Source organism: Salmo salar, chromosome 09, assembly GCF_965601325.2.
Source record: "Salmo salar chromosome 09, fSalSal1, whole genome shotgun sequence".
Taxonomy (NCBI): Eukaryota; Metazoa; Chordata; class Actinopteri; order Salmoniformes; family Salmonidae; genus Salmo; species Salmo salar.
The window spans coordinates 39683528-39697414 of record NC_138299.1 but is presented as its reverse complement, the minus strand read 5'-3'; the positions used below and the strand labels follow the sequence as shown (position 1 = coordinate 39697414).

The 13887-nt window shown below is 42.5% G+C and overlaps 1 protein-coding gene across 1 annotated transcript; it reads right to left on the bottom strand.

Annotated features, from left to right (window-relative positions):
- On the bottom strand, positions 1–2323 carry LOC106611305 (homeobox protein Nkx-2.8). The gene is made up of 2 exons (XM_014211351.3): positions 1573–2323; positions 1–1061 (listed from the first exon to the last, which is right to left on the bottom strand). Exons 1-2 carry the CDS (start codon positions 1715–1717, stop codon positions 505–507), a joined length of 702 nt encoding a protein of 233 aa, XP_014066826.1. The 5' UTR covers positions 1718–2323; the 3' UTR covers positions 1–504.
- Positions 2324–13887: the final 11564 nt, after the last annotated feature.

The window sequence follows — 13887 nt, the reverse complement described above, 5'->3', positions numbered from 1 at the left end:
GTAATTCTATAAAACACAAAACATGTTATCAAACAACACAACGATTTTGTTCAATAGCATTTTCAGACAACAGTGAAAAACGGAATATTTAAATCAATGAAATCCTTTACTTTGCGAGTATATTTGATAAATATCATTGTGTAGATTTGAAAGTCATACAAATAACCGAACATTGAAAATACTGATAAAATATAGTCTACACACAAATCATGCTTGCACACACCACATTATCGAATTGGAGGGGACGAATCTAGGAGTAGAATGTCCATAGGCCTACCATCAGATTACAAGAAACTAATAACGACTTTAATCTTTCGAGAATATCACTCAATTCATTTAATAAAATACCAAAAATAAAATATGTGCAAAATACTTCTCATAAAAAAATACTACTGTACTTATTAGTACACTTGTAAGTACCTCGAAAAATAAGGGAATTCAGAAAACATTTAAAGTGGTTGTAAGTGTTCCTCTACGCATAGTCCTCTACTTAATATTTTATAGTCACTTAAAAGCAGTGAATTGAGCTGAGTCGTTCAGAAAGTCTCTCCAAGCAAAGGTGTGTCTGGATGCTGCCGGGCTGGCAAAGTGCTGGTATTGTTGAGGTAGAGCGAACGGCGACGGATGCTGGAAAGACTGGTACCCAAAACTGAAGGGTGTACCCAGGCGTGTGGTCGGTCCAAGACAGCCTCCATTCTCCGTGTCAATGAAACAAGTCTGATACGGCTTTCCATCCCGAACTAGGATGGGTACCACTACTCTGCGCAACATAGGCGGTTGGTTTATGTCTTGTGACACTCCGTCCGCTCGTGACCTCTTCATTTTGTACCGGTGGTTCTGGAACCAGATCTTAATCTGCGTCGGCGTCAGGCGGAGGAGATGGGCGATCTGCTCGCGCTCTGGTGCTAACAGATAGCGCTGCTGACGGAAACGCCTCTCGAGCTCGAAGGTCTGGGCCTTGGAGAAGAGCACGCGGCACTTCTTCCCGGCCTCTGAGTACAGAGAAGACTCATCTGACTTGGTAGAGTCTGGGGCAGTCTCCAGGCTGCTCTCATCTGAAGCTGAGGAATTACAAATGTTATTACACTGATCAAGACACCATATAAACAACTCACGATACACAATATCAGCAAAAATACCAGAATATAGAGATGTTTCAATAATAGAAGGATTTAATAGATTTGAATTAGACTTCACGTCTCCTTATAAAATGTATCCAATAATTACACAAGGCTTAGTTAATTGGATACCAATTGGATTTCATAAAACAGCTATGTTGGAAATCGCAGTAATGGATTATATGAAATTGTGTCAATTGAGGCAAGACCCATATTTACATTTTTACATTTTAGTCATTTAGCAAAAGCTCTTATCCACAGCGAGTTACAGTTAGTGAATTCGTCTTATTAAGATAGCTAGGTGGGACAACCACATATCACAGTCATATTAAGTACATTTTTCCTCAATAAAATAGCTATCAGCAAAGTCAGAGCTAGTATGTGTTATGTGTTTATATGGATCATATGAAGTGGTTATATGTTTCTATGCTCAGGTGTCAACCAGGGGACTTACAGAGGCAAGGGGTCCGGTCGCTGTCCATCCAGGAGGTGTAAGGGGAGCTGGAGTTACCCGGGGAGGGCTGCACTGTCTCTGGGTCATTTTCAGGCAAATCCAGGATGCTCCTCACGGAAAAACTGAACTTTGCCGCACCAGCCATTGCTTCCGGAAAAAACGGAATCCTTGTGCGTGAAAACTATCCAAAGGAGAGAGACCGTTGATATAGGAGTAAAATCGATGTATCAAAAAATGGCTAAGCGTGCGCTGTCAGAGTCACAGACGACCTAGAATATCGTCTGTGTGTGGACACGAGGTAGTGCAGTGTTTGTATAAACAGTACTTCACCCCCTTATATATCCTCCTCCAGGATGCTAAGTATCTGAATGATTCGAGTGCCGTTATCCAATGATGGTAGGTGTGAACCCGCACAGAAGAATAACACCGTTGCCTCAACAATGGCGGAAGGAAACACTCGTCATCATTACAGATTCGTCCCGTATCGTTAAAAGTGGTGACCAGATAATGGTGATTGTTGCAGCTGAATCACATCTTGGGTGGCAAGTGACAACAGAGCCCAGCCCCGTCACTCCCCCCCGTCGAAATAACATGTCCAATATTTGCATACAAAGTGAGCAATTAGTGTGAGATGTCCCTGAGTTGGTTTAACTAATTTATTTATGGGTGTGCAGCCCATAGTCATTACATGTATTTTGAAAAGACTTGAACAATCATGTTGTAAATAACGTCCCTGAAATAAAAATACATGACAATAAAAATAAAAATCCTCTAAAGGACATTTTGTTTAGATTGTCTTCATCTTCAAATAATGCAATATTAGGTTATTTGTCTTTAACTTCCGCTATCAATCTCATCCTAATTTCCCGAGGAAAAATACGTTTTTCTGTATACACATAGAGCACCACTCTAAAATGGAGAGATGACAATTACCCATTTCTAATGACAAGACAGAGTCGTATTATGGCCATTTATCTTGTGACAGACGTGCATTCTAAGAGGCTAGCCATAAGGACAGTCTGAAATAAACTGAGACAAATGTATTAGTATTTTAGTATTAGTGTTATTGTAGAGATGACACTTGAATCACAGGAGTGCTTTTGATTCCAAGATATGGCACGCCCTTCTTGGATGGTTCAAACGCTATATCACTAAAGCGGAACAGGTTTCCTTCACCCCCAGTCAAAACACGTGTTTTCTAAAGGGATATAACTAGGAAGTAATGAGGGAGCTGATGAAGGTGATCAATAATCACCAGAAGACGCATTCATATTCTGGGGGCATCTGTAAGGGGTGCTGTAAGGGGTGCTGTAAGGAGTGCTGTAAGGGGGGCTGTAAGGGGGGCTGTAAGGGGTAAGGGGTGCTGTAAGGGGTGCTGTAAGGGTGCTGTAAGGAGTGCTGTAAGGGGTGCTGTAAGGAGTGCTGTAAGGGGGGCTGTAAGGAGTGCTGTAAGGGGTAAGGAGTGCTGTAAGGAGTGCTGTAAGGAGTGCTGTAAGGAGTGCTGTAAGGGGTGCTGTAAGGGGTAAGGGGTGCTGTAAGGGGTGCTGTAAGGGTGCTGTAAGGAGTGCTGTAAGGGGGGCTGTAAGGGATAAGGGGTGCTGTAAGGGGTGCTGTAAGGAGTGCTGTAAGGGCTGCTGTAAGGAGTGCTGTAAGGGGGGCTGTAAGGAGTGCTGTAAGGGGTAAGGGGTGCTGTAAGGGGTGCTGTAAGGGTGCTGTAAGGAGTGCTGTAAGGGGTGCTGTAAGGAGTGCTGTAAGGGGGGCTGTAAGGAGTGCTGTAAGGGAAAGGAGTGCTGTAAGGAGTGCTGTAAGGAGTGCTGTAAGGGGTGCTGTAAGGGGTAAGGGATCATGTAAGGGGTGCTGTAAGGGGTGCTGTAAGGGTGCTGTAAGGAGTGCTGTAAGGAGTGCTGTAAGGGGTGCTGTAAGGAGTGCTGTAAGGGGTGCTGTAAGGAGTGCTGTAAGGAGTGCTGTAAGGAGTGCTGTAAAGGGGCTGTAAGGGGTGCTGTAAGGAGTGCTGTAAGGCGTGCTGTAAGGGGTGCTGTAAGGGGTGCTGTAAGGAGTGCTGTAAGGAGTGCTGTAAGGAGTGCTGTAAGGAGTGCTGTAAGGAGTGCTGTAAGGGGGGCTGTAAGGAGTGCTGTAAGGAGTGCTGTAAGGGGTAAGGGGTGCTGTAAGGGGTGCTGTAAGGGGTGCTGTAAGGAGTGCTGTAAGGGGTGCTGTAAGGGGTGCTGTAAGGAGTGCTGTAAGGAGTGCTGTAAGGGGTGCTGTAAGGAGTGCTGTAAGGGGGCGGGGGGGCTGTAAGGAGTGCTGTAAGGGGTAAGGAGTGCTGTAAGGGGTGCTGTAAGGGGTGCTGTAAGGAGTGCTGTAAGGAGTGCTGTAAGGAGTGCTGTAAGGGGGGCTGTAAGGAGTGCTGTAAGGGGTAAGGGGTGCTGTAAGGGGGGCTGTAAGGAGTGCTGTAAGGGTTGCTGTAAGGAGTGCTGTAAGGGGTGCTGTAAGGAGTGCTGTAAGGGGTGCTATAAGGGGTGCTGTAAGGAGTGCTGTAAAGAGTGCTGTAAGGAGTGCTGTAAGGGGAAGATGAGGCATAAACGTATAATGCATGTTTGCTTTTTTTCCGTTAGTTTTTGGAGTGTGTGTTTAACTGTACTTCAGACTGAAGAGAGGTCTAATATTGGCTCTTGTCCCACACTTCAGATATACTTGCACGAGGCACAGGCAGGTCCGTGGAGTTCCATCTAGTTCCCATGCCAGCCCCTCTCTTCTCTGCTCTGCTCCGCGCACCTTTCCTTGGTGACAGAGCCTACCCTAGCGAGGAGAGTGGACAAGCCTCAGCCTTCCATCTCAAGTCGTCCTGGGTGGTCGGCCGAGGGGGAACACAAATACATGCCAACCAGAGGCCGAGAACAAAGGAGGGAAATGTAGCTCTGCGTCCGAGACCCGTTGGAAGCATTTGTTCCATTCGAGATTTTGCATTTGTTCAGTCCTGCAATAATACGGTGATTGACGCCCTGCAACAATGTCCTTTAACTTTCCAGAATAAATCCGAGCTTGTTCCTTGTTGTCATGGTTTTGAATGGAATGCGTGCAGTACTATCTTCTGCTGCTCTTCCTCGAACACCCGCCAAGTTTATAGTGAGCAGAAATATTACTTATGCATTTCCAAACAAATTAAAAAGGCTTTTAGTTTCCACCACACAAACGGAGTCGCTGACCTAGATGATTTGGATAATATGGCGTATCAAAATCGTGGCCTTTCATTTCGCTTTAATCTTTACGCACAACGATATTGCATCTTCATGCACTGAATACAACTCTAAAAACAAGCTTGGTAACAAAAAACAGAATGGACAACACTAAATGTAGACTCATTTAGACCTAAAACACACCGTGGAGACATCAAGAGAAAGGCTCATTTTGTTTAATCATAGTTTGATAATCCTCCAATAAAAACAGGGATAATCCTCCTAAGTAAATTCGATGCTCTCCTATAAAACCAGGGATAATCCTCCTATAAAACCAGGGATAATCCTCCTATAAAAACAGGGATAATCCTCCTATAAAACCAGGGATAATCCTTCTATAAAACCAGGGATAATCCTCCTATAAAACCAGGGATAATCCTCCTATAAAAACAGGGATATTCCTCCTATAAAACCAGGGATAATCCTCCTATAAAACCAGGGATAATCCTCCTATAAAACCAGGGATAATCCTCCTATAAAACCAGGGATAATCCTCCTATAAAAACAGGGATATTCCTCCTATAAAACCAGGTATATTCCTCTTATAAAAACAGGGATATTCCTCCTATAAATACAGGGATAATCCTCCAATAAAAACAGGGATAATCCTCCTAAGTAAATTCGATGCTCTCCTATAAAACCAGGGATAATCCTCCTATAAAACCAGGGATAATCCTCCTATAAAACCAGGGATAATCCTCCTATAAAACCAGGGATAATCCTTCTATAAAACCAGGGATAATCCTCCTATAAAACCAGGGATAATCCTCCTATAAAAACAGGGATAATCCTCCTATAAAAACAGGGATATTCCTCCTATAAAACCAGGGATAATCCTCCTATAAAACCAGGGATAATCCTCCTATAAAACCAGGGATAATCCTCCTATAAAAACAGGGATATTCCTCCTATAAAACCAGGTATATTCCTCTTATAAAAACAGGGATATTCCTCCTATAAATACAGGGATAATCCTCCTATAAAAACAGGGATAATCCTCCTATAAAAACAGGGATAAACCTCCTATAAAAACAGGGACATTCCTCCTATAAAAACAGGGATAATCCTCCTATAAAAACAGGGATAATCCTCCTATAAAAACAGGGATAAACCTCCTATAAAAACAGGGATAATCCTCCTATAAAAACAGGGATAAACCTCCTATAAAAACAGGGATAATCCTCCTATGAAAACAGGGATATCCTCCCATAAAAACAGGGATAATCCTTCAAAGTAAATTCGATGCTCTCCTATAAAAACAGGGATAATCCTCCTATAAAAAACAGGGATAATCCTCCTATAAAAACAGGGATAATCCTCCTAAGTAAATTTGATGCTCTCCTATAAAAACAGGGATAATCCTCCTATAAAAACAGGGATAATCCTCCTAAGTAAATGTGATGCTCTCCTATAAAAACAGGGATAATCCTCCTATAAAAACAGGGATATTCCTCCTAAGTAAATTTGATGCTCTCCTATAAAAACAGGGATAATCCTCCTATAAAAACAGGGATATTCCTCCTAAGTAAATGTGATGCTCTCCTATAAAAACAGGGATAATCCTCCTATAAAAACAGGGATATTCCTCCTAAGTAAATTTGATGCTCTCCTATAAAAACAGGGATAATCCTCCTATAAAAACAGGGATATTCCTCCTAAGTAAATGTGATGCTCTCCTATAAAAACAGGGATAATCCTCCTATAAAAACAGGGATATTCCTCCTAAGTAAATTTGATGCTCTCCTATAAAAACAGGGATAATCCTCCTATAAAAAACAGGGGGAAACGCAGATCTGTGCAACAAGGTACTCAGTGAACAACTGCTCAAATAATGTTGACGAACACTACAGCCAGGTCGCAAAAACTAACAGATTACTGAATGCAAGTAGGCCTACTACGGTGGCTCAAGTGGGTACGTTTGAAAAGGACTCTCCATTTAAGTGCAAAACCTCGTAAGGCAAAGATAAGTTATGTTCATGATAACGGGAATGTTTCTTTCCACAATGACCTCGCGAGCCCTCTTGATCTATTACACCCTCAGACCTCAGCTTCAGCCAGACACGAGAGGAGAGGGGAGGAGAGGAGAGGACAGGCTACTGGAGCTCTTCACGGCCAAATATTTACTTTGGTTGTTAGGCTCTCGGTTGGTTCCAAATCTTCTCAACAAAAATTGAGATTTTCTCACTTGAAGTGTATAGTCCTTTAGGCACATTTGGTAAGACAATTAAAAGAAATACTATTTCTTACTCTATCTAATTACAAACATTATGTAATATGTGTAATAATACAAGTTAAACAAATGATGTTGAGAAGATGAGGCTATTTAACCTCAATTTAGGTCTTTCTGATTTGATCTCCGCAACTGTCCTCTGGCGCTTTGCATAAATATTTTGATAATGTAAAGAAAAAAATATTGAATTCTAAGCATCTAAGAAATACCACCACAAAAACAACGATGTATCCTTTTTATTAAATGTGTGCATAAACCTTCAACGATATTCGCAAATCGAATCCCAAATATTGATGGTTGCACCTAGAGCCATATTTAGCTGGTTGCACCTGCTTCTGGCATTTTCTCATTACACTGTATATTTCTTTCGATTGCCCTCTTTGCCATAGGTCTAAAACGGGTTTAAAACACACGGCCATAGTTAAGATCGTGCCAAAAGCAAAGTAATTCGATAAATGGAACGACGCGTGTTTGATCGAACACATCCTCTATGGAATACCATGACGAAAAGTGCTCGATGGTACTGCCCGCTGCTCTGGTTAAGTACTGCGTGAAGAGTAGGGCTGTCTATCTTTGTCTAGGGATGAAAGCTGAATTGAGGGCACGCTTATTATCAACGAGGCTGCCTACATTGTTTGAATAAATTGTGATATTCCCTTTTCTTTTAGGCCTATTTCTCGATTTAAACCATATACTGCATGTTTAACAAATGTGCTAGTGTGGATAACATCGGCAGTGGTGTACCCGTTGTGTCCTTGGACAAGCTGTGGTCTGTCTAAGTCTGTACGATGTTACAGTATGTCTGATAGTTGCTATTTGTCTCAAACGTTGTTACTCCCTGCTGATGTCTTGGTTGGACCAGGTCTCTCTTGAAAAAAATAGTTGTTTTATCTCAATGAGACTAACCTGGATAAATAAAGGTTAAATAAATAAAATAAAACAATCTTATTCTTACCATTTCAAATAAAATTGCGAGAAAACGGACACCAACATTGACTTCTATAGGCCTATTTTACGGGCCCACCCATTACCTCTGCTTGTACCAATAGAGCATGAGCGTTGAACTCCCAACACGGTCAATGGACTGGAGGTCACCGTGGTAACATGCTGCCCTCTTGAGGCCACAGTCTCCACTCAATCAGACCCAGAATGCAGCGTGGAGAATTAGTTAGTATAGGCCTAATTTGATATAGGTCTAAATGAACAATTAGGCCTAATCTGAAATCCAGAAAGGGAAACATTTAAAACAGATTCAATATCCGCAATCTGGTGTGCAGTTATAAAAACATGATACAAATATCACAATATGGTCATCAGCCTATAACGAAACACCAATGCAAAACCTAATTTAGCTTATTTTTAAATGACTGCATGTATTTTCCAAAAAGGTATTAAAAGTAGAATTACTTAAAAAATATATCTAAATAACATAAGTTATGACTGTATTTATACTGTAGTTGGATTCATAGTGACCCCGTAATAACTGGGACAGTGTGGCATGTTTTCTTCTTTTGGCTCTATACTCCAAACGTTTGGATTTGAAATCAAACAATGACTGTGATCATAAAGTACAGACTGTCAGCTTTCATTTGAGGGTATTTTCATCCATATCGGGTGTGCACCGTCCTTCCATTTTAGGAGAGCAAAAGTATTGGGACAAATTCACTTAAATGTGTATTAAACTAGTCAAAAGTGAATTATTCATAGCACGCCATGACTACATCCAGCTTGTGACTGCACAACTTGTTGGATGCGTTTGCTGTTTGTTTCGCTTGTGTTTCAGATGAATTTGTGCCCAATAGAAGTGAATGGTAAATAATGTATTGTGTCATTTTGGAGTTACTGCTACATGAATGTGGATTCTACCATGATTACGGATAATCCTGAATGAATCGTGAATAATAATGAGTGAGAAAGATACAGACGCACAAATATCCCCCCCCCCCCATTTTATATCATACCCCCAAGACATGCTAACCTCTCACCATCACAATAACAGGGTAGGTTAGCATTTTATATCATACCCTCAAGACATTCTAACCTCTCACCATCACAATAACAGGGTAGATTAGCATTTTATATCATACCCCCAAGACATGCTAACCTCTCACCATCACAATAACAGGGGAGGTTAGCATTTTATATCATACCCTCAAGACATGCTAACCTCTCACCATCACAATAACAGGGGAGGTTAGCATTTTATATCATACCCCAAGACATGCTAACCTCTCACCATCACAATAACAGGGGAGGATAGCATTTTATATCATACCCCCAGGACATGCTAACCTCTCACCATCACAATAACAGGGGAGGTTAGCATTTTGGGTGGGGGGGGGGGGGGGGGGGGGTATTCATTCAGGATTATCCGTAATCATGGAAGCATCCACATTAATGACACAATGCATTATTTACCATTAATATATATAATAATCTGAAACACAACCAAAACAAACAGAAAATGCATTCAACAACTTTGCAGAGTCACAAGATGATTTCAAATCCAAACCTTGGAGTATAGAGCCAAAAGAAAAAAAACATGCTTCACTGTCCCAATAATCAAAGAGGACACTGTAGTTGGCCTCGTTCAAGGGTTCTCAAACTAGGGGAACCTGCCTATCCCCTGCCCATCTACAGGGGGGTAGCCCATCTCCAGGGGGGTAGCCCATCTCCAGGGGGGTAGCCCATCTACAGGGGGGTAGCCCATCTCCAGGGGGGTAGCCCATCTCCAGGGGGGTAGCCCATCTCCAGGGGGGTAGCCCATCTACAGGGGGGTAGCCCATCTCCAGGGGGGTAGCCCATCTCCAGGGGGGTAGCCCATCTACAGGGGGGTAGCCCATCTCCAGGGGGGCAGCCCATCTCCAGGGGGGTGGCCCATCTCCAGGGGGGTAGCCTATCCCCTGCCCATCTCCAGGGGGGTAGCCCATCTCCAGGGGGGTAGCCCATCTACAGGGGGGTAGCCCATCTCCAGGGGGGTAGCCCATCTCCAGGGGGGTAGCCCATCTCCAGGGGGGTAGCCCATCTACAGGGGGGTAGCCCATCTCCAGGGGGGCAGCCCATCTCCAGGGGGGTGGCCCATCTCCAGGGGGGTAGCCTATCCCCTGCCTATCTCCAGGGGGGTAGCCCATCTCCAGGGGGGTAGCCTATCTCCAGGGGGGTAGCCTATCTCCAGGGGGTAGCCTATCCCCTGCCTATCTACAGGGGGGTAGCCCATCTCCAGGGGGTAGCCCATCTCCAGGGGGGCAGCCCATCTCCAGGGGGGTAGCCCATCTCCAGGGGGGTAGCCTATCCCCTGCCTATCTCCAGGGGGGTAGCCCATCTCCAGGGGGGCAGCCCATCTCCAGGGGGGTAGCCCATCTCCAGGGGGGTAGCCTATCTCCAGCGGGTAGCCTATCCCCTGCCTATCTCCAGGGGGGTAGCCCATCTCCAGGGGGGTAGCCTATCTCCAGGGGGTAGCCTATCCCCTGCCTATCTCCAGGGGGGTAGCCCATCTCCAGGGGGGTAGCCTATCTCCAGGGGGGTAGCCTATCTCCAGGGGGTAGCCTACTTGTGAAGACTCGTAAGAACGTAGACCCAGTTATACATGAGGGGATATTTCAGGCTGAGAAAAATGTAATTGGGAGTACAGTAACCAAAATAAGGGTTGATCATGAGAACCAGTAGTTCAGCGCTTCAGATACGCTCAACTGCATATCCACCAGATGGCGCCACATAATCGTGGAATAGAATTCCGGTGTAGAATTTCAAGAATTCTCTACATTCTAAATTGGTGGCAGCAAGGTAAACCATGTGGAGGGCATGCCATGTCTCTTTAAAATCTCCTTTGTCATCTGATGGTGCAAAAAGTCATTTGATGTGGCAAGCACTTGAACAGACTAATAAACGAACCCATTTCTTTACTTCTGTATGGGGTGTAGGCTATGCAGGAGATCTGGTCAAACGAATTCGTATTCCAAAACCAACAGGAATAGAGGAAAACTAAAAAGTTACTCAGAAAACTTGGCAACCTATGGAAATCAACGTGTCAACTTACTTCATCATATTCGTCCCATAGATAGGCTACATAAGGCCTTTACTGTTTTGTCTGACCTTAACAATGCTGCTCTTTGATCCGGATGAGGGTGCATCTTGCTACACAACCTCATATATAGCCAACCTGTTCTTAGGCAGTGGTGTAAAGTACTTAAGTAAAAATACTTTAAAGTACTACTTAAGCTGTTTTTTGGGGCTAACTGTACCTTACTATTTATATTTTTAACAACTTTTACTTTACTCCACTAAATTCCCAAAGAAAATAATGTACTTTTTACTCCATTCCCTGACACCCAAAATTACTATTTACATTTTGAATGCTTAGCAGGACAGGGAAATAGTCCAATTCACACACTTATCAAGAAAACATCCCTGCCCTACTGCCTCTGATATGGCGCTTTGTTTGTAAATGATGTCTGTCGGTTAGAGTGTGCCCCTGGCTAATCATACATTTAAAAAACAATATAATTGTGCCTTCTGGTTTGCTTAATATAAGGAATTTGAAATGATTCATACTTTTACTTTTGATACTTAAGTACATTGGCAATTACATTTAATGTTGGTACTTAAGTATATTTAAAACCAAATACTTTTAGACTTTTACTCAACTAATATTTTACTGGGTGACTCAGTTTTACTTGAGTCATTTTCTATTAAGGTATCTTTACTTTTACTCAAGTAAATGTACTTTTACTTCAGGCCACTCTTCCAGATGTGTCCTGTCCTTGTGGTGTTCATCAAGAAACTAGGGAGGGAATGAAAAAAGGACACAATTGGCTTATCAGTTATCATATGCTATAATTGATGGTGTTATGTTTTAACATATATTTTGGCCTTTAGATACATGTATTGGACAAAATGTGACTTTATAGACATGTTATTCCATTTTCCATTTTCATAATGCTTATTTATTTTTAAGGATGTTTGACTTCATTTTCAGGCTTAGGGTTAACGGGTTGAGGTTATGGGTTTGGATTTACAGTAGGTTAAGTCTACATTGGGCTCCTGAGTGGCACAGCAGTGTACGGCACTGTATCTCAATGCTAGAGGCGTCACTACAGACCCTGGTTCGATTCCAGGCTGTATCACATCCGGCCGTGATTGGGAGTCCCATAGGGCTGCGCACAATTGGCCCAGCGTCGTTAGGGTTTGGCCGGGGTAATGCCGTCATTGTAAATAAGAATAGGTTCTTAACGTACTTGCCTAGTAAAAAAAAATGATGGTAATTGTTTTTTAAAGTAATTTTTATTTAACCTTCATTTAACTAGACAAGTCAGTTAAGAACAAATTCTTATTTACAATGACGGCCTATCAACAAACATAATGAATGACCATGTTCACCAACAGTGCTGAATTAAAACGAACTAATGTTTACATTAATTCGTTTTGAAGAATTACCAAACATAAACGAAGCATTCCACTGGGCAAAAACTGATTGAATTAACGTTTCAACGTCATTTCAACAAAAACATTCAACGTGATTACATTGAATCCATGTTGAAAACTGATTACATCTGTCATCAAGATAAAATATAAAAGAATTTCGTATTTTTTCATCGAACTTTTAACCTAAATCCAATGACAAAAGTCCAATGTATTGATTTCACGTTAGTTGACAACTCAACCAAATGTAAATCAATACTAGGCCTTGAACTGATGTCTGTACCTCGGGGCAGGAAGCGGTTAAAAGCGTTCCACCACTAACCGCTGGTTCGAATCCCTGAGCCGACTAGGTGAAAAAAAGAAATCTGCCAATGTTCCCTTGAGCAAGGTATGTAACCCTAATTGCTCCTGTAAGTCTCTGGAAAAGAGCGTCTGCTAAATTATGAAAATAGTATATTACCACTCATTTGACTGTTGTGGAAAATAGATTTTCCAATATTTTTGATTGGCCGAGCTCTGCTCTTAATGTTAATGAAGACCAGGTGCCAGACGTACAGATGTCAAAATGATGGATGCTTAAAAGTGTCGTAAATATTGTTTCTTTTGTCCTTCTCACGTGAAATCCAGCCCTGGCCCTCTGAAACACGACTATATGTCGTTAACCTGCAGTCGTCCTCATTACGGCCGTACTAAAGTTCCAGGGCACTCAACCTTTCCGAACCTTCCAGAAGTGTTAACCTGTAAAGGACTTTAATGGTGTCGGATGAGAGAGGTTCGAGTCATCAATGGGACACTTTAAAAAGGTCCCAAGCTGCGATTATACATTTGCTAAATCCATGCAGAGACCCCCCTCCCCAGAGATAAAAAATCTATAATAGAATACAATATAACTCATATTTAACACATCTGTGATACATGAAATGAGTTAGAGACTAATGTTAATAGCTCCAAAATGTTCCTAACAACTCAGAAACACTATCCTTCCTCAAGACTCAAGAGTCTATTTAGGGATGAAAGCTGAGTTCCCACAATGGAGTCCATACAGGTATTACAGCAAGCGGGAAACTGTAGCGGAGTATGCCTATAGTCATCACTAACTCATTTGCCATTTCTGCAGATTTGTCAGAATCTCAAGGACCAGGAAATATACTTCGCACCCCTAGCAACCCAAAACACAGATGACAAATGTGCTTTTGGATACTACCATCATGCACGTCCCCATCTTCACTGGGAAGGTACAATATAATATTCGCATGTAGCCAGACCAAAGTGGTTCAGACAGAGTACAACAGAGTAGGACATTTTTCATACGATATATTAGTCTAGTCGTTGGCTTCAATACATCAGTAGCCTAAGTACACTGTCTGAAGTAGGCCCACTAAATTGCAGTGTGACAATTCTTTTGGCTCTGAGACTTGTGCTACACGCAAGAAG

Bases quoted from the DNA above. Each gene is read 5' to 3' on its own strand.
- LOC106611305 (XM_014211351.3), bottom strand. From the start codon at position 1,717: ATGGCTGGTGCGGCAAAGTTCAGTTTTTCCGTGAGGAGCATCCTGGAT. The intron at 1,062-1,572 runs GTAAGTCCCCTG...GTAATTCCTCAG, and splicing joins CGACCGGACCCCTTGCCTCT to CTTCAGATGAGAGCAGCCTG.